The following is a 25,114-nucleotide window of genomic DNA, read 5'->3' on the forward strand; positions in this document are numbered from 1 at the left end:
GCGGCCCAACATGTACATGTTACAGTGCTTCAGTCCTGGCAAGAGGCCATTAATCCATGAGAATGCAAAGCACTGAACTGTCTGGGAAGCTTTGGATCAGATAGGAATGTTTGGGCTTGCATGGAAATTCCATGTGTACAAAATAGTAGGGAATGGACAGCAATGTTCCCCCTCATTTTTTACATCCATGTGCAGAATTAATGTTATGTGCACCAACATGGAGGTTATGTGGGGCTGAGGGGTTTGGAGCATGGGAGGGGGCTAAGGGTTGGGGCAGAGGGTTGGGGTGATAGTGTTAGCTGGGGTGTGGGCTCTGGATTTGGGCTAGGGATGAGAGGCTTGGGGAGCAAAAAGAGGCTCAAGCCTACAGCAGAAGGTTAGCATACAGGGGGGCCAGGAATAAGGGGTCTGGGATGCAGGCTCCTCAGGGTGAAGCATGAAGAGGACTCACCCAGCTGCAGCAGCTCAAGTAGGACCAGATAAGAGGGGCTTTCTTCCCATTGAGCAGCCAAGCAGCTTATAGGGTAGATAGGCTGGTTGGGATGAGGAGAAGGGTAACATGTCAGTTCACTACGTTACAAGTCAAGAATGTAGCATGCAAATGCTTCATCTTTTCCTTGTTTAAAGCTACATTTTCTGTTCGCTGTGTGATGGACCTGAAATGGCCGAAATGTGAAGGAATAGGTGGGGGAGGGGAAGAGGGCTGCTTCTTAAGTATGTTAAAGAGCAGTTATTTAGCTAATCGTGTAGTCGATACAAATTGTACACACGACTACACGATTAGTCGATAAGGAGCCGCTCTGCAGAGCTGCAGTGGGGGTAGTCGCTAAAGCCGGCTCGAGCTGGGACTGATCAGTCCTAGCTCACGCCTGCTCTGGACCGCTGTGGCTCTGCATTTTTAATGTAGTAAGAGCCACTAGGACCAGTGCGAGCTGGAACTGCTCAGTTCCGGCTCACGCCGGGTCCAGAAGCCCCTCTTCAGGGGTCCAGGCTGCTGTGAACAGGGGCTGCTGCTGGAGTAGTCTTGGCCCAATGCAAGCAGAGGCTGCTTCGTAGCAGCTTCCCCTGCTTCCACATCTCCCACAGCAGTGGGGGAGGCAGGCAGCACTGCAGAGACAGTAGTATGACTTGTAAGCTGGTTTCCCCCCAGCACTGGCTCCAGTTCTCTGTGGAGGATGCAGCTTGTGATAAAACAGCGTGAGGTCTGTAGCAAGGGGCTGCGCCGCAGCTATTCCTTGCCAACCGGGGCAGTCTGTAGCTGGAGAGAATGCTTTAGAGTTTGGAAGGGTCAGGGTTTTTCAGAAAACAAATGCAGAGATTTGCTAGGACTTCCTATAGTAAAGTTGTCCCATTTGTTGCTGTCTGGCAGCTCGTGCAGCTTCTCTGTTCCCGCACTGAAGGCCCAGTGGCCATATGGAATCCTACTCAGACCTGACTCAGTTTGCATCTGAGGCAGGGAGTGGCTAACTCAGAGTCTGTCAGGACCTGCTTTCTGGCTAGTTCCTGCCTAGCTGCTAGGCATCAGCATCACAAAAGCAACAGCAGTTGAAATGGCTTTCCAGGCTGGTAGGGGAGAACGCCAACGACTGATTCACTTTGCATGAAATAAGACAGCCGGTTTCCCTCATGCTGTGTGGGAAATAGAGTTGGCTGATAAGCATAGCAATATTAATTTCCTATCCCACTTGGAGAGCTGTTAAAGAGATTACAAACAACAATGTTGCTCCTTTCTGCTGTGTCTCAGAGGGGTAGCTGTGTTAGTCTGGAACTGAAAAAACTTGATAAAAATCAGTAGTTCCTCAGCACCTTAGAAACCAACAGACAATGCCGATGGGATCATGAGCTTTCGTGGGCACAACCCACTTCTGCCCACGAATGGGGTAAAGGGTCCAGGATACAGATAAACAGCTGTGGAAATCCCACTCTGCTGCCTTTCTCCTGCATGGTCCGCAGAAGCTGCGTTCCCATAGTGGTCACTTCCCACGTGCCTTCCAGCACAGATCATCTCCTGTGCAGGGAGGGGGCCTGTCTGTAAAAACTAGTCCTAAGCTACGTAGTAGCAAAGGAGAGGTGAGGGGTGTCCACCTCCTGTTGTGACAGCACATCTCAAGGGCATCGCTGGGCTCTGTTAAAGAACTTCGATCCCTGGGTTGCAATTGTTCTTTTTGAAGTTAATGGGGGCTGGGGCGGAGGCATCAGAGCGCCTGTGTATATAGAACTGCTTTGCTATCAGTATGTAGAGCAGGTGAGCCAGCGGATTAATTTGGGGTAGGTCTTGCTGAAGAAATTCGTGACCCAATTCAAGAACAACTAAATGTAACATCTCCTGGAAACTCTGGTAGCTTTGCATGTGGGCTCTGTGCCTACCTTGAAATTCCACCCTAGGTTTGTGCTGAATGGGCAGACTTCAAGGCTAGGATATTTTTGTCTTCTCCATGGAATTCATGCCAAGCTCCTTGTGATTCCCTCACAAAAGGCTTTTTGTTCGGGTGAAATTAAGGTTGGGAACATGTCTGGATAATTTAAAGATTAAAATCCTTATAACATAGCTAAGAACAAATACCTGGCAATTGACAGTAAAGGTAGCAAAGGCCCTACCTCTGCTTCCATAAAGTGTCCCATGGAACGTGGAAACTTCAACAATGAATAGTCCGGCAGCACCTTAGAGACTAACAAAACATACAGATGGGATCATAAGCTTTTGTGGGCACAACCTACTTCCGATGAATGGCGTTATTAAAAGCCCAGTTTCTGAAGAAATAGGGGATGGGCGAGGGGGGCAGAAGGAAAAAGGACCATGGAATGTGAGTTCAGCCGTATTGTTCCTTACAGAGGTGTCTCCAGTAGTGAGTGTGATGCTCTGCCATCCCATTGGCATTTGTTCTGTTCATATAAGTGCTGTGGCTTCACAGTGTGAGCCAGAACAAGGAGCAATGGTCTCAAGTTGCACTGCGGGAGGTCTAGGTTGGATATCAGGAAAAACTACTTTACTAGGCAGGTGGGGAAGCACTGGGCTGGGTTCCCTAGGGAGGGGGTGGAGTCTCCATCCCTAGAGGTTTAAGTCCAAGCTTGACAAAGCCCTGGAGGGGGGATGCTTTAGTTGGGGTTGGTCCTGCTTTGGGCAGGGGGCTGGACTCGGTGACTCCTGGGGCTCTTCCAGCCCTAGGATTCTATGTACGGGCATCTGCTGGCTGACTCCAGTGACATTGGATAACTGGTTTGCATATGGAATTGCAGGACCTAAGACTGAGAGGACTGAGGCAGTTAAATGCACCTTGCAGAATAGATTCCTTGATGAAGAATGGAGAGTGCTATCCAAGAGTTGAATTGGATTATTCATGGCTTGTCCTTGCAGCTTATTTTTGGAGACTCTTTTCATGACATCCCAAAATGTTTGTTACATTAAATCTCAATTAAATGTGATTTGTGGCCCCCTCGTTCTGGGACATTCCATGTCCTTTTGGGTACACTGAGCATTACGTTTCCAGCCAGTTAATGTGTGTTTGCAACTCAAAGGATGGATCTCTTTTAGTGCTACAGGAAAATGGGAAGGAAGGCTCCAGGTGAACTGGCTTCTAGCCTGTTTGCAGCAGAAGTTCTCAGGAGGAAAGAAGGCAATTCCTCAGTGCAACCTCTTAAATTCCTTTTATGTATTAGACTGCATTTTAACATCCACGGGAGCTTTGAATTAAATGGATATTCTCTTTGCCTTGGACTAAGAGCAGGCTTTATGAAAATGGATCTGCCTCTTGTAATTTAGGGAGGGATCTGGAAACAGTTGTTCCATCCTAAAGTTGCCCTTGCATGGCATCACCTCCAGTGAGATTTGTTTTATGGGGTGATCTCTGGGCACCATTTAATTTCATTCCATGGATTATTAACTTCCTTCTGCTGACAGGAATAGTGGCTATATAACATAGTGTCCAAGTGTAACCGGACAACGACATGTTTGACCTGTCTCCCCACTTCTGGGGCAGAACTGAAGTCTCCGTTGTATGTTCCTGACTGTGGATGATATTTAGTACTGGTGCATATAAATGCTTTTGTTGCAGTTTCCACTTGCCACTTGAGAGCATAGGAGCGGCAGACATCCTGCCGTTTCCTTCTGGAGTTTTCAGGATTGCAGTCAAAATGTAGAGACACTCTCTTGTGTTTCACTGATTCAGGAGTCTTGACACATTGTGGTGAAAAACAGTCACAGAGCTTGGAAAACATGAATTCCTTTCCCCTCTCTAAATCGCCCAGTCTGTACACACACGTGTGTGTATCTCCATCGGCACAGCCCGTGGCATGGAATTCCCACACAGTATTAGTTCCCACCAACTGTTGCTGTAGTTGCATATTTTGGCATGTAATGGGGCTTTTTCCCCACACTGGGCTTAACAGTAGAGCCCTTGGGAGGCTGCGCAGGAGGGAGGCAGCCAACCAGGGCTGGGCAGGCTCACATAAGAGCAGCCTTGGTCTCATCCTGGAGCTTGAGGTCTGGCTGCCTTGCAGAAGAAAGTCAGCAAGCACCCCAGACTGAGCAGTGCTGCAAGCACATTGCCTCAGGTCCCTGCAAGGATAAAGAGGGTGCTGGGGGCCTCAGGGAAGTGGCTCGAGGAGATCTTCAGAGAAGTCAGAGGGGGTGCAGCAAGTGGCAGCCATCTTACAGGACCCATGGGCCAGGGCCTGGAATAGTAGGCAGGCCAGGTCCTCCCTGCCCCTACTCACCACAGAGGGAGTGGCTGGGTGGAGCGATTGTGATATCTTCTCCCGGAAGCGGCAAGAACAGTGTGACACAGCTGCAGGGTTGTGTCCTGTAGAGGGTCCCTGGAGCAGAAGTGACGGTGGCAAGATGCCACCGGAAAAGCATGCACAGGTGCAGCACTAATTCCCACAGCAGCCAGCGGCACCACAGCGGTGAGTTGCACCCACCCTAGCTAGCCATGCCCTGTTCCCAGGCATAGCTGGACGAGGCAAGTACATGCGACATGTTGCTCTATCTACTGCATATTTGCGAGTGTCGGTCTGTCAGTCTGTTCAAGAACTGCCCCTAAGCAGTTAAGAGCTAGAACCACCAAGTTCAGTATGCAGCTTCCTCTTACCATAACTTAAACCAAGGTCAGGGTTCGGTTGGGTTGTGCCAGGACAATAGGATATACCCGGAATGGGATTGCTTCTCCTAAAACCATACAGGAAAGGGACAGAATCAACAGGCAGGCGAAAGGGGCAGGCTGGGGGCGCCTCCCCTGGTGGGAACACTGCTGGCTGTTCACTTGCATCAGGGAGCGAGGGGAAAGTGCACAGTTCGCTGCATTCCTCACTGTGACTGGGGAGCGCAGGGGGCAGATGATCCTGGACCTGCCCCAGCCAGGGGACATGCATCCCTCCTCCCACTGGGCCTGCTGGAGCTGCAGTGGCCATGGAGAGATGCTTCTCACCTGGCCCCAAGCTGCTGCGGTGAGAGGGCTGGAGTCGTTCTCTCTCTCCCTGGGGCAGCCTGCACCTGAACCCTCCTCCCCAGCCTCACCCCGAATGATGATTTGAATGAAGCCTGGACACTGTCATTTTATTTTCCAAAAAAACAAAACTTAAGGACCCGAGTAATGCCTGGTAAATCTTCTAGTGTGTGGTACCTGCACATTCCATAGTGATAGCCTGGCAGCTGAAAGCCTGTGCCACTGCACAAGTGTCATTCGTACAGTTGTGAATTTAAAGACAATAAACGTGAACTTAAAATTGGATGGAAATAGAATGAATCTGGTGATGCTCTGAGCAAAAGGAGCTCTTGGCTGTACCCAATAGAATGATGTTCAAGGCTTCAGGGTGACTTTTGGGGGCTATTGTGAATGCTGGTTGGCTGATTTGTGTGTGGGTTGTGTTATGTTGGGTGAGTTGTGTGCATTTGTGCATGTGCAAATGAGTGTGTACCGCCTTGCGGGGCAGCGTGTGTTTGGAGTGGAATGTGGGGGTGATTTTGAAGAACCGTGGTAGTTCTTAGGTATTAGTCTTTGCTGCCAGAGGCGAAAACACCTTAGCCCCCAAAAGGCTCTGTCCCAAGTACTGGTGAATTCTGGCTCTCACCAGCCTATCCTCTTGCCTCTGATACTAGCGTTGCCTTGTAGATTAAATGACATTGCATGGGATGCAGGGTCATGATGCCCAGCAGTTCAGGGCACTAGATCTCTACGTACCTTTGCCCTTTTCACCTATTCTCAGACCGTGATAAACTGACCATTAGCAAATATTCAAGCTGTTACCCATGTGTCTGGAAATTGCTGGTGACTAATGGAAAGCCCAGCCCTGTTTGCGCAGGGGCCAAAGAATTCTGCCCGTGGGTAAGGATTAACAGAACAGGTGTGGGAATAGACGCTTGGCTCTCTGAGCAGACGCTACAGAGTCTTGGCTCTCTGCTACAGAGGCAGGGCTGTAGCAAGTATGAATCAAAGTTCTGGCCAGTAACCTAATCCCAGATCTCTCCTGAACGCATTGCAGCGGGTCTGCCTGTGAAGACATGACATGAAATTGCTATGGTGCAAGTGTGGATTAGTCCTAATATGTCACAAGTCCTTTTTTTTTTTTAAAAAAAATAACTTTAAAAAACCCAGCCACCCAAACAAACTCGGTTCCATCTCTGACTGAGTTTGCTGCTCAGCTGCTGGATGTGTGCTGCAATTACTCTGCATTTGTCTGTTGCAGAGATTTGCCTCAGTATGGGCAGAAGCAGTGGCAGTCCTATTTTGGGCGAACCTTTGATGTTTACACCAAACTCTGGAAATTTCAGCAGCAGCATAGGTAAGAAAATGCTCCTGAGAACCCCATCTTTAAATAATTTGCAGCGTTTCTTCTTGTATTCTGGTATTGCCCAAAGACCTGGACTGGAGTCCAGTGTTCCCTCTTAAGATTTTCCAGCGATGAGCGGAGTGAGCTTTGGCTTGTGCAACAGTATTGGGGTCATGAGCACTTGTTTGGATGTGTGCCACCGTGGCACCCAAGTTATTAACACACACATTCCCGGCCGCTGAAGCAGATCCTGCCCCTCCCCCTTCCCGCCATGCGGCATATCCCATTTCCGGCCCCAGCTGCCAAAACACACCCTGGCCCCCCTGTCATGTGACAGCCTAAGTCATTGGAGCAAGCCACTTCCATCCCCCGCCACGCAGCTGTGGCAGGTCCCGGCACCCTGCTCCCTCACCACGCTGTCTCAGCCAGCCTCACGCGCCACGGCGCTCCAGAGGAGGTGGGAGGGGGCGGGGGAGAGAATTTTTTGTGTGCAGCCATGCAGTTGCACATCTTAGTGGGAACTGTGTTGGGGTCCCATTTTTCTGTCCCAGCTTAGAGGAAGACAGTTCCTGCCCTGAAGAGTTTACATTTAATTTAAACCAAAGAATGTTGCATATAATCTTTTCTCTTTGTAACTTTTTTAAGCAAAACCTCCCAGCCTGCTCACATGCACATTGCCTTACTCTGCTGAGGGTCTCTGCAGTGCACCTGTGTGCCCAGGTGGAGCTCTGACCTTCTTACATCTTGCTGTACCTGGCTCTTCTGAGCATCCTCAGGAAGCTATGACCCTCTTCCATGTTTATCTGTGAAACACCATGATCCCTCTAGCTATCGCACTCTTTTTTGCAAGGAAACATATAGTGCTGTGGAATCCCTTGTCTTGGAATGTGTCCCTGCTACTGTGCGCACGGCTCTGTCACAGCCTGGCTTGTAAGGGCCCTAGTAGAGTATAAAACTTTCTCTAAGGGCTGTTGTTTTGAATACCAACTTAAGTAAGGCAAGCAGGGTTTGATCTTCTAATGGTGTTTTGCCTTGGATTTGGATGGTTTCAGGGAAATGCATGGAATCTATTAATGCTCTTCCTTTTCTCTTGCTTGAAATAGACAAGTACTGGACAATCGATATGGGCTGAAGCGCTGGCAAATTGGGGAAATTGCCTCCAAGATTGGGCAGCTTTACTACCATTATTAGTAAGTGACTCTGCTGCTGTGCTTGCTGGGGACAAGTGGTGTTGCTCATGACCCCATGCAGCACACATGGTGGTGGAACAATTTCCTTCATGGGCCAGCAATGAAGGATGGGGTTGGGAGGTGCCATGTGTATTCTTGAGTGACTCAAGCTTGGTCGACGTAAAACTTCTTGTGTTGACCTAATGCCAGTATACACACTACAGCCTTCTGATGTAAGTGCCTTGTTACACCAACATCACAACTCTCTCCACAAGGGGCTGATGTTGGTGTAGTTAGGGCCCTGCATTGTCCAGTAGACAGGTTGTAACCTACATCAGCTGTTGGCTTTTATGTGGAAGCCCTGAAACTGACAAAAGCCCAGCTGCCACTGGTGCAGGTTGGGGAGCTCCAGCTAGAGCCCATCTGCTACCTGAGTTCCCCACTCCTACCTGGGCTGTGCCCTCGCCCGCCTCTTCAAGTATAGCTGCCAGGCTTCCTGCTATCCAGGCTCTCAGTCCCCCACACTACGCCTTGTCAGCCCGTGGGAGCGCTCCTGGTGAGGACGTGCACCACCTGCAGAAAGAAGGTATTGGGAATATGAACCACAGCAGTAATTACTGTAGTGGTTGTAAGTCGACCTAACCTGGTTGACGTATGTTTCTGGTATAGACATGCCCTCAGGACTGGTACAAGGAGGCCACAGGAGGGACCACTCTCAGCCTTTGTGGCCCAGAAGATTCATTGCAGAATCAAAAAGTGGATCCCAAAGGTGACCCTCATGCTCGAATATTATTCTGCTAGAGCCTTTTGACACTGTGAAAAGATCTGCCTCTCTGCCTCAACGGTCACTTTAAAGTTGCTTCTGACTCTGCATATTGATTTAGTTACTAGTTGGGGTTTTTAAACTGTTGTTCCCCTTAAATCTTCCATGTTGATTGTCACCCGTGTGTGGGCATGATGTACTGAGATCTGATCTTTGTTGCTGGCTCCTTCCTTAAACTGAAATAAAACTGAAGCTCTGGAATCCCCTCCAGTCACATGCTAGAACTGGAAAACACTTTGTGGCACTCTCTTGAGAGTGCGTCTGACCCACTCAGCGATCTTGTGTGTTGGTGGCGGGAGTGGGGGTGGCAGGAAGGTAATGTGTTAGTGGAGCAGTGAGGTAATATGTTTCTCCCACAGCCTGCGCACATCTGAAACCAGCTACCTGAACGAGGCCTTCTCCTTCTACTCTGCAATTAGACAGAGATCGTATTACTCTCAAGTCAATAAAGAGGACAGGTACGCCTGCACCAGCGTCTTGACTTTTTCAGGATTAGAGCAATGAGCAGAAGCAGTCTTGAATTGTAAACTGTGATTAAGGGAAAATAACTGGGGTAAGAGCAGCTCTGTACAGGAAGTCTCTGTTAATCCTAACCACCCTGATGAAATACTTTATTGTAGAACCACCAGCCATGTGTGAAGTCTAGAGGGATTAGCAGTTGGGTTCAGCAGCTCATCTGTGTCCTTCCCAGCCCTTGGTATTAGTGCTATCCCTGGAAATTACCTCCATAGTGTTCTAGAGCTGAGAGATTAACTCTCTCTCATGCAGAAGCAAATAGAGAAAATAACAAGTTTCTTCATATTTACTGATGTTGGCAGTTTACCCTTGTCAGGTGTGCTAAGGCTGCTATTGTGGTCCTCCCCATCCATTAACTATTCTAGAAAGCAATGAGAAGTATGCTCCGGTGGGAGCAATCCTGAGCAGAACTTGTTGAAAAGGATGCTGTGAGGTGTAGTCTTAACACTTCAGGCTCCTGAGAGACTAGGAGACTTCAGTTCGAGCAAGGCTGAAATCAGGCAGTTCTGGCTGGGAGATCGGGCCTCTGTCCAATTAGAATTGGGGAAGAAGTGATTTGGATTTTTTTTTTTTTTTTTGAGGAAGCCATTTTTATACTGATTGCTGCAGTGGAGAATTGTTTGCCCAGTTTGTTACTGGCACTCAAGAACTTTTGATTTGATTGGCAGAGTCTAGGGACTTACTGATTTTTATTTTTTTCCCTCTAAACATGTTCACTGAAAGTCTGAAGCTAGACTAAACCATTTTAGTGTCCTTCATTGTTGGCCTCGGATCACGCTTATTTTTCCTTGGAGAATCTCCCCAATCCTGTCAGGGTGTCTGAACTTCTTCAGACTCAATGTCATTGGCAGAAATGTCCCCTTTTAAATGTGATAAGCAATTATAACACATAATGTAACTTGTGGAGGTTTAATGTTCAGTTGTCTCTGGGGGTTTGACTCATTGGTCCAGAATCTCACTTGTGATCCATCATCAGATCACATAAAGGAGTGAGGTTCTGCCCATACACTGGCAGAAATCCAGTAGGGCCAGCTCCTGCGCCAGCCACCCACATCCTGCATTTGAGTAGAGGATGTGCAGGAGACAGCACGGAGCTCTGCTGAGCCTTAGCTGATGGGTGGGGCCCTTTAGGGATGATGTCCAGCAGCTCTAGATTAGAGGAGTCCCTAGATTGCTTGAATTCTTGCTAGGTCAGCACAGATGGTCATTTTCCACAACCACTGCATTGGTGTTTTCTTTTTATTCTCCAGGCCTGAACTGGTGGTTAAGAAGCTGCGTTACTATGCAAGGTTTATAGTGGTTTGTCTCTTGCTCAACAAAATGGATGTTGTGAAGGATCTCGTAAAGGTAAATGAATTCTGTGAGGGCAATGCAAAGTGTACATGCCCATGCAATGCAGGACACTAATTGTGCAGATCTGTTTTGTAGTGGGGTGTCATAGCTTCCAGGATATGAATACTTTCAGATAAAATCTCTCACAAGATCTCAGCTGCTGCTGCTGTTCTGTTAATCTTACCTCTTCAGGGGCTGCAGTGGGATGAACTGCTTCCTGAGGTGTTCTGTGCATCTCATAGTTGTAAGGCACCAGAGAGTGGTTTTGCCATTGGTGGAAGGCAGATTTCATGAAGCTGGGTTTGGATAAACTCCATGCAGTGTGGATGTGACCATCACGCTTGCTTCAGCTGTCTGAGTGCTGAGGAGGCCATCTCTTTAGGTGTACCTCCCTCCTCCCTGGCCTGTACCTCCCACCTCTCTCTGACCTCAGATGTCTCCATGACCCTCCCTCTCCATGAAATCTTTCCCCTTTTTTTGTTGTTAAACCGTCTGCTCAGCACAGCGGTCTGTTCCTTTCCAATCTGGTGTCGGGAGTCTCTGGGGTATTTCTTGCAAATGAGAAGAATCTAGTGTGCGTTGCCAGAAACAAGATTGGGAAAGACTTGAGACATGAAGGGACAGGAAAGGCATCGCCTGTGTGCGCCTGGCAGGGGTGAGGGGGAGACATGCTTTTCAGAACTGCGTCATGCTTAGGGGGACAGTAGACCACTGGGGATCGGGATACAGACCAGAGTATGTCAGTGAGCAGCGGTGGATCTTCAGCATGTTTGGAGTTGAGAGAATATCCTGGACCAAATTAGATACTTTTTTTATTGTGCTTGGGAAGGGGGGAGGGGGCAGGAAGTTACGTTCCAGTGACGTGCTGGTTGCCAGGAAGGGGGGAACATTATTGTGCTTGGGGAGGTGCCTGAAGCTGGGTGTCTGTTTCTGGTGAGTCTTGCTTTCCAAAGAGTAATGACGGGAACGCCGGACTTCCCAAGGGCCTTCCTACCCTGCTGCAAGCCATATCCTGGTGCTGGCAGTGTTGTGTGGGCTGTGCTGCTCTTGGCCTGTGTGGGTCCGGTGGGATGAATACCAAAGTGCTGCACAACAAGAACTAGTGGAGGAGGCAGCTGGGAAAGACAGGCCATTCACTTCCTGAACTTGTTCAAAGTTCTCTGTAACCTTAGATGTGAGTGAGAACTTGATAGCAAGAATGTAAAATAACGGGCTTGATAGCATGGCATGTGTGCCAGTTAATTTTGTGTCCCTTACTTGTGGGCCTGTCTGACGTACATTTGTGTTCTGAGAATACAAAGCCACAGTACCTGCAATCCTGGGGCCTGAAGTTGCACATGTTGGCCAACTTCTTGGCCAGATTCCATATTGGATAAGGCCTGTGGGTAGTGACAATCAATACTTCTGGAATGAAATTTCAGGGATGAGACATCTAAGCAGTGCTGAAGCCACCTGACCTGTGATACTTGACTGCCTTACATTTAGTTATTCATTCTTCTTCCTTTGGCCTGTTTACCTCAGGAATTATCAGATGAGATTGAAGATTACACTCACCGCTTTAACACTGAGGACCAGGTGGAGTGGAATCTGGTTCTTCAAGAGGTGGCGGCTTTTGTTGAGGTGAGAGTGAAGGAACTTTGGTCTGTGCGGTTTGTTTGAAAGTGTCCTTCAAAAAACCAAACTCACACTTTAAAGGCAAAACATGGGAACTCTTTGCTGTGGACTGTTCTCTGAAGCCATGCCATTGGGAGCAAGCCAATGAAGCTGTTGAGGTGCATGTGACTTTCGTGTCAAATTTCCTCAAGCAACACAGAGCTAGCAGCGCGTGGAGGCGTCAGGAGAATTGCTGTCTTCCAGCAACCCGCCTCCTCCCTTCTCTCACCTGGTGGCCAAGTGACATTGGGATCGGAAAACAACCATCGGGATAGTAACTGGCATCGATCTGCCAGCCCGTCTTTGTGGGAGGCCCGCTGATGCCGTTTGCTGACATTCTGACTATATTATTAGTAACTTGCAAATGAATGTATTTTGATGCTTGTATTGGCATATTATTCTGGCAATGCATAAGCAATATGTAATGGAAAATAGAGGATAATCTTGGCAGTTACACTGACAGTATGTCTTGGCACAGCAAGACTTAAAATGGGCAAAATTATAGCTACGAAGGAAAACCAAGATTTCTTCTCTAAAATAGGAGACCGCGTCCTGCTCTTCTCCGTTTCTATGATGTGTACGCATGTACTTTTCTGCCACATGATCCGTTATCTGCATGGGCTGCATGTGGATTGCCCACAGGGATTGTGTAAGGTTCCCAGAATCAGGGGGAACGAACTGGACTAAGTTAGATGGTTTATCTTGCCTGGGTAGTTTCTCCTAACTACACTTAAAAGTGCTACAACACAAATGTCTGTGTTTAAATTTCCCCGGAAATTCCTTCTAGTCCCGAAGAGCAGCTCCTCTTCCAGGCTGGAATTCCTCTGTGGCCTTAGGATAGAAAAGGCAAATTAAGAAAATAAAGGGTGTTCCCATTTCAGCCGAGATTTAATTTCTTCACTTCTGTTTACGAGTCAGTGTGCCGGTGATACTTTGTAAAGTCAATAATAGTCCTACTTCCTGCAGTTTCACTAATAAATAAGATGCAGATCTTACCGTTTAGTGTGAGCCGTGGCCTTGCTGAGTTCTCTGATCTCAGGCTTATAGTTGGATACTTCAAGCAGCCCACAAGCCTCTGAGTCGAGGCTTGACAAGCTATGACATGCCAGAGAGGCTGCCCAAGTAGCCACCCCCAATGTGGCCATGGGCCTGTCCCCATCTCCAGCCTGCCTGCCCGCTTGTGGCTCCCAATTCTTGTGGCTTCCACCCCCTGGCAACAACCTGCCTGGCTGTGGCTTCAACACACTGCAGAAGCAGCCCTCCTGCCTGCCATGTGTTCTCAGCCTGAAATGCCGGCACCAGCCGCCCCGCTACGTGGCCTCAACCCCAGCAACAGCTGGCCCACAACATGGCCTGGGCTGCCAGAGCAGCCGCCTGAGCAGCCACCTCCCAACACAGCCCTGGGGCAACTCTGCCCCTGCCAGCTGGAGCAGTCATGACACTCACCTTCCAGGAGCAGGAGGAAAGTGGGTGCTGCTGCGGTGGGGGCTGGGCTTAGCTGAGAATGTTTTGGTGCTTTCTCACGTAGACACACACGTTAAGGGAAAGCTGGCGCAGGCTCCTGGCTGTGTGGGGGAGGAGGGGTAGGACTGAGCTCCCACCTTGCATGCCAATGACAGTCGCTTGCGTGCCACTTATGGCATGCGTGTCGTAGATTGCCAACCCCTGAGCTATTGGATACCATGAGTGACAGGACACGGAGCCCCTTTTGCTTGTGCTCAAGGACCCTGTCGGCTTCCTTGGCATTGATGCTCTGTGCTGGTTCTCTTTCCAGGCAGATCCTGTGATGGTTTTAAATGACGACAATACCATCGTGATCACCTCCAACCGACTGGCTGAAACAGGGGCCCCGTTGCTGGAGCAGGGAATGATCGTTGGACAGCTCACTCTTGCAGATGCGTTAATTATTGGGAATTGCAATAATCAGGTAACGGAGACAAGGAATTGTATGTTCGGTGATCTACTGGAGTTGAAAACAACTAGGGTTTTTGCCCCTAATTCTACTAAAGGAAATTGCTGAGTCCAAAAGAGGCAAATATAAAATCTTTAGCAAGGATGGTAAGATGTAAATGAGCTGAACGTTTGGCAAACATGAGCGCTAACCAGCGAGGACTGCCTGGTCTAAAGTATACGTCCATGTGCGTGTTCCACACTAGGCTACTCTCGCATCCGAGTAGCCTTGACTGGAGAATATAAAGCAGTGTCCACAGGACTGTGCTGCACAGAGCAGCACCTTGTGTCTCCAGATGAGGACGTTGAAGGTGGCCTGAACCTACCACCATTAAGTCCTTTCTCAGCTGGCTGCAGCTGGAGCCTGAAAGGTTGCATGTCTATCGATTCTCCGCTTCCCGCCTTTCTTGAACATACGATCCTTAGCATTTTCTTTATTTGGTCCATTATTTTATTTCTCAGTTTTAACACAGTTGTGTTTAGAAGGGTGGTTACCTCCTCTCTCCCATTTTTAAGTCTTCTGTTTTGGTCCATTAGCGCTCTGGGTGACGCCAAATACCTTGGATTTAACCTCAGCTAGGTCTGCCTCATCTTCACCCTAGTGACGGGCATTTGAGCTGCTGCAGAGCTCTCCTGAAAGACTTTCCCCTAATAAACTTGTTGGACTGCAGTTCAGTCTTCTGTTCATGCCTTCCCCAAGCACTGTGCTGTCTTACCTGCTACTAGGGATGAAGCTACCTTTGGTGATGGTTCTCTGACCTGTCTTGGACTGGTTTTGTTGAGTTACTGCTGGGGAGTCTCCTGCAGTGGAGCACCCACAGGGACACACCTGAAGGAGAGGGTTAGTTACCTTGGAGTCACTGAGTTCATGTTTTGTCCCTACGGGTGCTCCACCTCGCTTTCCCTCTGCAGCGGAGCCCTGCTCCTTCGTGGTCAGGGAGGAACTGGGTGACAGCAGGTCTGTGCCTCTTGTTATCTGCCCTCATCTGGGCATACAAGGCACTGTCAGGTGCAGCCCTGCACACGGTGCTTTGCATTCTTTAGTCAAGGGTGCATGGGGACATCCTACGGCAGAGCAGCCATAGAGGTAAAATTGATCCAGCTCAACTTGGTGCAAGGTTAGTGACCTCTCCAAATCCGCCTATTGCCACACGTCTTTTGTAATCACTTGTAGCCATTATGCCAGTTAAGAATGATCTCTCCTCTGATGCCTGTAGTCTGTTGTGTGTATTTAAAATGCGATAGTGCCCTGTCTTCTGTGGGACAGTCTTGTCTGGAAAAACCTGATCTGTTGTGTCGCATGTTATGTGGCTCTTCTGTGTGAGGGTCCCATCACCGGTGATACAACAGATGAATGTCTTTTCGACGGCACAGGGGGAACTTGCTGTCTTTAGCTAACAGTGTGGTCTAGTGGCTTTCGTCACCGCTATGCTTTCTGCACATAAGCAGTGCAGTTATAAGTATCTTAAACAAATGTTGGACATTTCTAGATATTGTAAAGGCTTTTAGTCTCATCTTTTCAGTACTAAGTTGAAAGATCTTACCTGGATAATTATTAGGAAGCAGAGAGCCTATTTTCTCTGTGCCAGACAGGATGCATTAGTGACAGCACTGTTCCTCTTTCAGGTAAAGTTCAGTGAATTAACAGTTGATATGTTCCGAATGTTGCAAGCACTAGAAAGGGAACCAATGAACTTGGCTTCACAAATGAACAAACCTGGAATGCAGGTGAGTTTCATTTCACTTGCAAATTTGGTAAAAGACGTCTGTTAACTTTAAGCTATCTTCTCTTTGCTCTGCATATAGAGCATGGCAAATGCACTATTACAACTCTTGTTCTGATACTTACCAAAAGGGGGTCCAAAGTCTGCTTGGGTAACAATGGCTTCTTTATTGTATCTGGAAGCTTCGGTAGCAAGTAGTGTTTGGTCATAAGTGAAAGACTGAACATTGTTTGCTTTCCTTCAAAAGTCCCTCTGTTTCCTTTCTGCTTATTGGACTTTCATTCCCCCCCCCTCCGCTGGGTCATCCCTGTTAATTTAGCCCAGAATAGATAGCTAGGATGCATTTTGAGTTTCATTTGTAGACAGAGGGATGAATTAGCAGTCCTTGTCTTTTGTCAACATACTTCACAGCAATGTGTTGAGGTACAAATAAAATGGAAGAGGTTGTGAGTAAAGTTTAAAAACAAGGAGCTAAAACCGGGGTTCTTAAACTGGGGATCATGACTCCTTAGGGCAGGTCTGCTCAACTTTGGAAGCCCCAGGGGCCACAATGATACTCATAGGACATGCTGAGGGCTGCAACTTAAGTGTAGTTGCAAATATATATGCCAATAGGTTCTTTCACATTGATGGGCATGAATGCAAAGCATTTCCCCCAGTACCTCCGTGCTCCTGGTACCTCCTCCCTAGGGGCTAGAAATGCCGACACCCTGTACCCGTCTCTTCCAGCCAGCCCTTCCGTTTGCGCCTTTCATTGCTCATCCGCCAGGGAGACGCCTCGCCATTGTGGAGTGCGTTCCCAATGGAGGCTTGTTCAAAGGATTCCACCCATGGGCCGCATGTTGAGCTGTTTGTAAAACCAAACCTCACCGTGGGCCCCAAACAAATGGGCCGCGTGTTGAGTAGCCCTGCCTTAGGGGGTTGCAAAATTACTATGTGGTGAGTCACAAGCTGTCCGCCCCAAACCCACACCCCGCTTCATCTCCAGCATTTATAATATAGGTTGAACCTCTCTAGTCCAGCACTTTCTGCTCCGGCAATATCTATGGTCCGGCATGATTTTATTTAGTCAGATGTCCACTTTTCATGGGTGGGGCCAAGTTTCCCGCAGCCCCATAAAGTTTGTGGATAGCCCTCAGGCCTGGCTTTCAGTGTTCTGTGCTGTTTAGCTCTAATTGACCGTCAGTGTCTCCTAAGAGCCCAGCAAGCAATAGAAGTGTTGGTGATGCTGCTAGGCCATTTTAACCTTCTGTGGTTTTGGCAAATTCTCTGGTTTGGTGCCAGTCAGGTTGCTAGATGCCAGGCTGCAGAGGTTCAACCAGTCGTGTTTAAAATAAGTGTTTTTTAATATATGGGGAGAGTGGCACTCTAAGGTGTGTTGTGTGAAAGGGGTGGCCAATACACTAGTGTGAGAACCACTGAGCTAGAATGAGGTTTACAAGTACTGTATCAGGGAGTGGCCTTGAAGATATGGTCAGGGAGCTTTATTAAGAGATTAGGAACTAACTACATTGAGGGCTGCATTTTCTTACCTTGTTCACAGTTTTTAAATTATAATCCAGGATAAAGCAGGATTCTGGTGGCAGGTTAAATTGAGTGGTAAGCTTGAATACAGGCAGTCCCCGGGTTACATGGATCCGACTTACATCGGATCCCTACTTACAAACGGGGTGAGGCAACCCCGCACTAGCTGCTTCCCCCCAGCAGACCAGGGAGACGCGGAGCGGCTTTTCTCAGCAGACACCTCAGCTTGAGAATAAAGGACTGTGGGAAGTGAGGTTTGGGAGAATAAAACTGAGCTCTGGAGAAATGTTTGGCTAGAGTTTCCCCTACAATATGTACCAGTTCCGACTTGCATACAAATTCAACTTAAGAACAAACCTACAGTCCCTATCTTGTACGTAACCCGGGGACTGCCAATCAAACAGTTTCTGACATGAACTTTTTGTTACTGTGGCACCCACTAGCGAATGCTAAAAGGGCAGAAAAATAAGTTAGGGAAGCACATTGAAGATGAATATTCAGATAAATTGAAGTTTAAAGAATACACATGGTGTCCTTTTTGTTTTTGAAATAGGAGACGACTGAGAAACCTGCTAGGCGGGAAAATCCCCATAAGTACTTGCTGTATAAACCTACCTTTAGCCAGCTGTACACGTTCCTAGCAGCAGCATTTAAGGTTTGTAAAATGGGGTATATTTGTCAGTTGATTAAATCTCTGGGATGGTACACTTTGCTAAATAAAAGTAGACGAGTTTCCTTTCTGTTTTGCCTGAAAACCAAGGATTCAGTAACCCTTTTCAATTGTAAATGACAAAACACTTGATCTTCTTTCTCTTCATAGCTTGGAGATTTAAATGACTTATCAGTTTGTCTTAGTGACACATTTATCTGATTTAAACATACAAGTATCTTTACTAAGAATTCTACAAAGGTACAGTGGCTAAATTCATTTCCAGTTAATATAGTCGTGCGGCCCAGTGTATTTTGTTTGTACTTGTACTATCAGCAACCTGGGATTTAGTTGCCAAAAATAACTTGTTTCCTTTTGGAGAAAGCAGTCTCACAGCTTAAGAGCCTAAAAACTTCCTGGCTGTGTTTGGTGTTGTGCATGCCTACCTGCTCAGTCTCCTCCCCCAGAAAGCAGAGGTCTGTGGTATGTCAGTGCCCACAGGGGGGAGTGAATGGAAAGGTGGCACATGGATGCATATGATTTTTTGGGGGGAGGGTCTGGGAGCAAGGACCTCATTCAGAATTCTGGGATAGCTAGAGAGTCTGTTCTGCCAAAAGGGGCCTTAGCTTAACTCTTAGATTCCACGTTCTAGGAAGTCTGTCTCACACTAGATATTAGTGAAGTGGGGACTTGGGAGGGGGAGGGGGGCAGGGGAACTGTGCTTTTACAATCTATGGACCTGGTGTATCAATTACATATCTAACGAGCTACAGCTGAGCACCTCTACAGCATGCATTACTCTGTCCACCCAGTGGATCACTCGATTGCCTGTTCTGTTCATTCCCTCTGAAGCATCTGGCATTGGCCACTGTCTGAGGACAGCACACTGGGCTAGATGGACCTTGGTCTGACCCAGTTTGGCTGTTCTTATGTCCTTATCCAAAACACCCACTGAAGGAAGTGTCAATTTCAGCAATATAGATGTATGCAAAGGAGCCACATAAAACTGAAGAGCAGTCGGGGGTGAGGGTTGCACCTATAAATGCCAGTGGTTCCATCAGGCTAATACAGAATGTACATAGCCTGTTTCAGTAAATGGCTGCATTTTCCTCCTGCCTTTTTTCTGTGCTTGAATTGCAGGAGCTGCCTGCAAACAGTGTGCTGCTGATCTACTTGTCGGCCACTGGCGTGTTTCCCTCAGGTCGTTCGGATAGTGAAGGTACAATAAAGGAATGCTCCCTGTCATGAGCAGGGCTTGAATTTGCTTTGTATTTCAGAGATCTTGCAAACCTCCTTTTTAAAGGACAAGTCCAATTTCATATGCCCATCTACCTACCAAGACTGGCTTTCTCTTGGACTCCCAGCAGCTAATTCTATGTGTTCAGCACACAATAATCTACTGACTTGAAATCTTTTCAAAGGACATGAAAAAGTTTGATACATGTGAAAAATTAAAAATGTTACAAGTTTGAAGACACATGGCTCAATAGGTCCATCAGTGAAGAATCACCATAATAAAATGGTTCAGTAACATCTGGCATTTCTTCCCAGTCTGAAGTGTCAAAATAGAGGATCAGGAGATTGGGGGCAAAAGGGCTGAAGGTCTCTCTGCAGAGATTGTTGTACGTTGGTTGATGTGACAATTCAAGCCCCTGTCATGATTTTAATAATTCCCCTCACCTCATCTTCCCGTTACCCAACCAGCAGAATATTGGGATGCAGATACAGTCTAAACATCTAAAACTAGCAAACTAGTGCAAATGCAGCTAAAAGATTTTTACGTTTGTCTAATTTACTTTTAAGAGAGATTATTTGAAACATCCTAAATATTGTATGCACTTCATCTGTTTAAGACTGGCATTCCTTTATAAGATGCATGCTTGTTCCATCCTCCTTGCATGATTTGTGGATCTTGGAAAATGCTAAAAGGAAAAAAAATCCCTGCAAACTTTCTGTTTGGCAGTGATTTTTTTTTTTAAAAATTGCTTTTATCATTTTAATGTAATGCAACCCATTGTATTTGGTCTTAACTGTATTGTGCCCTTCATAACCAGCATTGTGTCCCACCTCACTGCATACCTTGTTCTTACTTACTACTTTACTGTAGAAGTACCCAGTCTTTGTCCTGTGGAGAGCTTCACAGCCAACTTTTCAAATCCCAACGGGCTCACACGAATCCGATTACAGTCACAGTTCTGGGTGTATGTGTTTTTTAAATAGGAAAGTGTGACCTGCAAAAAAAATACAGAGCACTGCATGCTGGGATAGAAGAGGGAAGCTGTAGGCTGAAATGTTACATTATACAGACCAGTTTTGGCTGACACATCACACGTCAGCAACCTGTGACAGCACTACCTGAGAGTTTGCTCTTTTCCTGACATCCTAAAGCTTCCCATAGAAGTGAAAAGTAATTCCTTGAGGGGAAGGGTTTATAGGTATAGACAGGGAAGGACTATCTGCAAATGAAGCACCAGAGTTGAAATCCAACTTTGCAGAATTTGCAAGTCTCCGTATAGATGCAATTCTCCCATTAATACTAGAGGAGTTTCATTACTCCCACTAAACTGGGAAATAGACTCTTGTCTATACGAGCACACTTTTGCAGAGGCTGTGGAGATAGCTGTTTTTTAAATTTCGTCACTATCCACCGATCAGTTAGGCAGCCAGCCCAGATTCTGTCCCCAGTGAGTGGAATAATCACTAACCCTGCATTAGGACCAGACAAAGTGCAGCATAGCTTTGTAAATTGTATAAACTTGTATTAGAATTTCATAAACAACAGAATTCCAAAGACTTAGCCATTGCTTTGGATCTGAAACATGGCTGATAATATTGGATTGCTGCTAGGTTTAAAAACCAACTTTTCTACAACCTATGAGCTTTGTTTCCAATGCTCTGATGGCTGCAAAGGCTGGAAAAGTTCAGGTTTGGAATTGATTCTTAACTCATTAGAAGGCCCGATTCTAATTCTAGAACGTATTGATTCAAGTAGTATTTAAAATGTGTATTGATTGTCCTGTAAGAAATACATGTAAGATTCTTTTCCCATCCCTGGAGATGTCTGTTGACCTAGCTGTGTGGTTTTTTTTACTACATAGCCTTGTGGGTTATAGTATGTCTCTTGCTTTTCATTTCTGTTGTTTTGAAGAATAAATGGATAAGATAGAGGTTACTGAGCATGTTGTATTCCCAAACATGAGATGAGTCACTAAAATTACCAAAAACCATACTTTAGAATTTACTAGCCATGCATCTTAAACTCTTCCTAATTATCCTTTGTCCCATCTTTAGTTCAGATTCATGATTTTTTTTTTTTTTTTTTTTTTTTTTTTGGTCCTATACCTCCAAACACTTAGTCCAAATTGTGGTGTGACAGTTAATCTCTGCTCTTTTTTTACTTTTGTAGGTCCATATGATTTTGGTGGTGTCCTTACAAATAGTAACCGGGACATTATAAATGGCGATGCTATTCACAAGCGTAACCAATCTTACAAGGAGATGCACTGGTGAGTTTCATGGGCTCAGCAAGGGGAAGTAAGTAGAAAGTGAGTTTTTCTTCTCCGTAAAGATGCACTGCTTCTGATTACCTTTTCTGAAAGGGAAAAAAAGTGCGTGGATCAAATGCATAAGTTACAGAACTTCAGAGATGGATCAAGTTTCCTGTTTGAAGAATTAGCCATGAGAGGGCAAGAGAATGGGATCAGCCTGACTGTGATGCTTACCTTCTTTTGAGCTATATTTACTGCCCATTGTGACTAGAAACAACACTAGGATATAGGGGCAAAATTAGAAAGGCCAAGACACAAAATGAGCTCAATTTACCTAGAAACATAAAAGGTAATAAGAAAACATTCTAAAAACATATTGGAAGCAAGAGGAAGACCAAGGATAGGGTAGGCCCAGAGCTCAATGAAGACGGAAAAACAAAACCAGAAAATGTGGAAATGGCAGAGGATCTGAAAGACAACTTTGTGTCTTTTTTTTCACCAATAAAGTTAGTGGTGATAGGCTGCCTACCATAGTGAATGCTGGAGAAAAGGAGGTAGGTTCAAAAGTTAAAATAGGAAAAGAACAAGTTAAATTACTTAGAAAAGTTAGATGTCTTTAAGTCACCAGGGCCTGATGAAGTGCCTCCTAGAATACTTCAGGAGCTGATTGAAGAGGCATCTGAGCCATTATGTGTCATCTTTGAAAAGTCATGGAAAATGGGAGAGTTTCCACAAGACTAAGGGCAAATACAGCACCCATCTATATAAAAAGGGAAATAAGGACAATCCAGGAAACTACAGTCCAGTCAGCTTCACTTCAGTGTCAGGAAACATAATGGAGCAAATATCTGAGGAATCCATTTTCAAATATCTGGAAAATGATAAAGTGATAAGTAACAGCATTTGTAAAGAACAGGCTATTGGCTTTCTTTGACAGGATAACAAGCCTTGTGGATAAGGGGAAATGCTGGATGTGGGATACCTAGACTTTAGTAAGGCATTTGATATAGTCTCTCATGGCCTTCTTATAAATAAACTAGCAAATTAGCTTGTCGTAAGATGGGATTTCAGGTCTCTCCTCCACGTCGGTCTCCTCTCCTGAGCCTCTGTTCTCTTGCTCTGTGTGTGTGTCTCTCTCTCTCCTCCTACTGCCTCCCCCTCTCTCTCTCAGCTCTCCTCTCCCTCCTGCCTCTCACTCGGGGGACCACGGAGCCCAAACGGCCCGTGCTGCATGGGGAGTGTGGAGCCCAAACAGTTGCTTGTGGCACTTGCTCCCATGCGGAGGCCCGGCTGAGCAGTGCAGAAGTCAGCTGAGCGCCACAGCAGGAGGTGAAGGGGGGAGGGGCGGTGACATTCACGGTCAGGGGGCGGGGCCTGGAGCCGCTGTCACACTGCACGTCACCACCCCACCCCCTTCACCTCCTGCTGTGGTGCTCGTCTGACTTCTGCACCGCTCAGCCTGGCCGCCGCGGGGGAGCAAGCGGCCGTTTGGGCTCCCCTGCGGCGGCCTGGCTCAGCGGCGCAGAAGTCGGCTGAGTGCCATGGCGAGAGACAAAGCACGTGACTCGGGCAACAGCGCCGCCCAGAGGCAACAGCGCCTCCCAGAGGCAACAGCCAGCATTTCAGCGTTAGTCACTGACATTGGGCTACTATATATATGCTTAGGGAAATACAACATAGATGGGACTACTATAAGGTGGGTGCATAACTAGATGGGTAAGCATTCCCAGAGTGGTTCACAGACATGCTGGAAGGGCATAATGAGTGAGGTTCCACAGGGATCAATTTTGGGACAGATTCAGTTCAGTATCTTAATCAAGTGAGAAGTGACTGTCTAGGAAGGAGTACTGCAATAAGGGATGTAGGGGTCAGAGTGGACTACAAGCTAAATATGAATCAACAGTGGGACACTGTTGTTAAAAACAAACCTCATTTTGGGCTGCATTAACAGGAGACACAAGAAGTCATTCCTCTGCGCTCTTCTGCGCTGATTAGGCATTAACTGGAGCATTGTGCCCAGTTCTGGGCACCACATTTCAGGAAAGATGTGGACAAATTGGAGAAGATCGAGAGAAAAGCGACAAAAATGATGAAAGTTCTAGAAATCTTGACCTATGAGGGAAGACTGAGAGAATTGGGCTTGTTTAGTTTGGAAAAGAGAACAAGAGGGGACATGACAGCAGCTTGCAAGTACCTTAGCGGTTGTTACAAGGAGTGAGAAAAATTATTGTCTTTAATACCTGATAGGACAAGAAGCAATGGGTTTAAATTGCTGCAAGGGAGGTTTAGGTTGAACATTAGGAAAAACTTCCTGTCCGGGTAGCTAAGCAATGGAATAAATTGCCTAGGGAGCTTGTGGGAATCTCCATCACTGGAGATCTAGAAGAGCAGGTTAGACAGACACCTGTCAGATCTAGCTCAGGGTTGGACAAAATGTGGCCCACAGGCCAATTCTGCCCACCAAGCCATCTGATTTAGTCCACAGGAGCCTTCACCATGTTCCTTGTCTACCCTGCACCTTCACTGTGCTCAGAACAGCTCGTTGAAGACTGCAAGTCAGGCAAGGGAGGAGAGGCTTCACACACTGCCCCCGCCCTCAGCAAAATGTTGCAGCTCCAATTGGCCAGTTACCAGCCAATAGGAGTTACCCTTAACCCCTCTGGGCTTGCAGTGTTGAGAGCCACACATGGCCCCTGCAGCCAGTGCTGGGACGTGGAAGGCAGGGACCCTGGCTGGGGATGTGCTTAGCTGCTGGCCAGGAGCTAGCCACGTAACCTCATCCTGGCTACAGCCTGCCTCTGGCACCCCAACCCCTCCCTCCCCCTGATCTTCTGCACCCCTACTTCATGTAACTCAGACCCTCTGCATTCCTGTTCCTGCACCCATCCCCCTTCCCAGACCTTACACCCCAGTCTCCTGCCCCCGGTTACAACCCCCTCCTTCACCCAAATTCTTTCCAGATCCCACACCCTCTCCTGCATCCCAATCTCTTACCCCAAGCTCCCTTCTGCACCAACCCTCCATCCCAGTCCCTGCTCGCCATTTAATATCATGGAAGAGGGCGACCCTTAACTACTTTCCAATTCTTGGAGTGTCCACCCCTAGTCTAGATGGTGCTTCATCCTGCCATGAGGGCAGGGAACTGGACTTTTGTCGGCCTCTCGAGGTCCCTTCCAGTTCTAGTGTTCTGTGATTCTATGGTCATCTCCACCTGCATCCAAATGATGCTGCAGCCTTGTCTGCACTTGAAAAGTTTTGCTGGTGTAGCTGACCTGCAAACCCTACTAGTGTAGATCATAAAAGTGCTTCTGCCAATGTAGCTAATGTAGTTCCCTGCTCAAAGCAGCTATGTTAGTGCTCGTACTGACATAGCTATATTGATTTTTTTTTTAACAGCCCCCTAATATAAATGTGCTGGTTAAGTTTCAGTGTTTGCTGAATCCTTGATCTAAACATTGATGTAAGACTCTTGTAGACCAGGCCTAATACCATTGGAAGGTAAAACTCAATACAGCAAGATG

General features: G+C 47.1%; 1 protein-coding gene across 4 annotated transcripts in view; it reads left to right on the top strand.

Moving 5' to 3' along the window:
• SCAI (suppressor of cancer cell invasion) overlaps positions 1–25,114 on the top strand; it is a 97,269-nt gene that overhangs the window by 54,090 nt on the left and 18,065 nt on the right. For all 4 annotated transcript variants that reach the window (XR_012897209.2, XM_075905696.2, XM_075905697.2 and 1 more), the window contains exons 4-13: positions 6,682–6,777; positions 7,869–7,955; positions 9,117–9,215; positions 10,524–10,620; positions 12,127–12,225; positions 14,033–14,185; positions 15,835–15,936; positions 18,010–18,111; positions 19,246–19,324; positions 21,512–21,611. Coding sequence is in view for 3 of the 4 variants with exons in the window: in XM_075905696.2 (XP_075761811.1) it covers positions 6,682–6,777; positions 7,869–7,955; positions 9,117–9,215; positions 10,524–10,620; positions 12,127–12,225; positions 14,033–14,185; positions 15,835–15,936; positions 18,010–18,111; positions 19,246–19,324; positions 21,512–21,611 (1,014 nt within the window). In the remaining variant the exon portion in view is untranslated. The remainder of the gene's footprint in view (positions 1–6,681; positions 6,778–7,868; positions 7,956–9,116; positions 9,216–10,523; positions 10,621–12,126; positions 12,226–14,032; positions 14,186–15,834; positions 15,937–18,009; positions 18,112–19,245; positions 19,325–21,511; positions 21,612–25,114) is intronic.

The sequence above is a fragment of the Pelodiscus sinensis genome, chromosome 23 (assembly GCF_052426305.1).
Source record: "Pelodiscus sinensis isolate ZL-2025 chromosome 23, ASM5242630v1, whole genome shotgun sequence".
Lineage (NCBI taxonomy): Eukaryota > Metazoa > Chordata > Testudines > Trionychidae > Pelodiscus > Pelodiscus sinensis.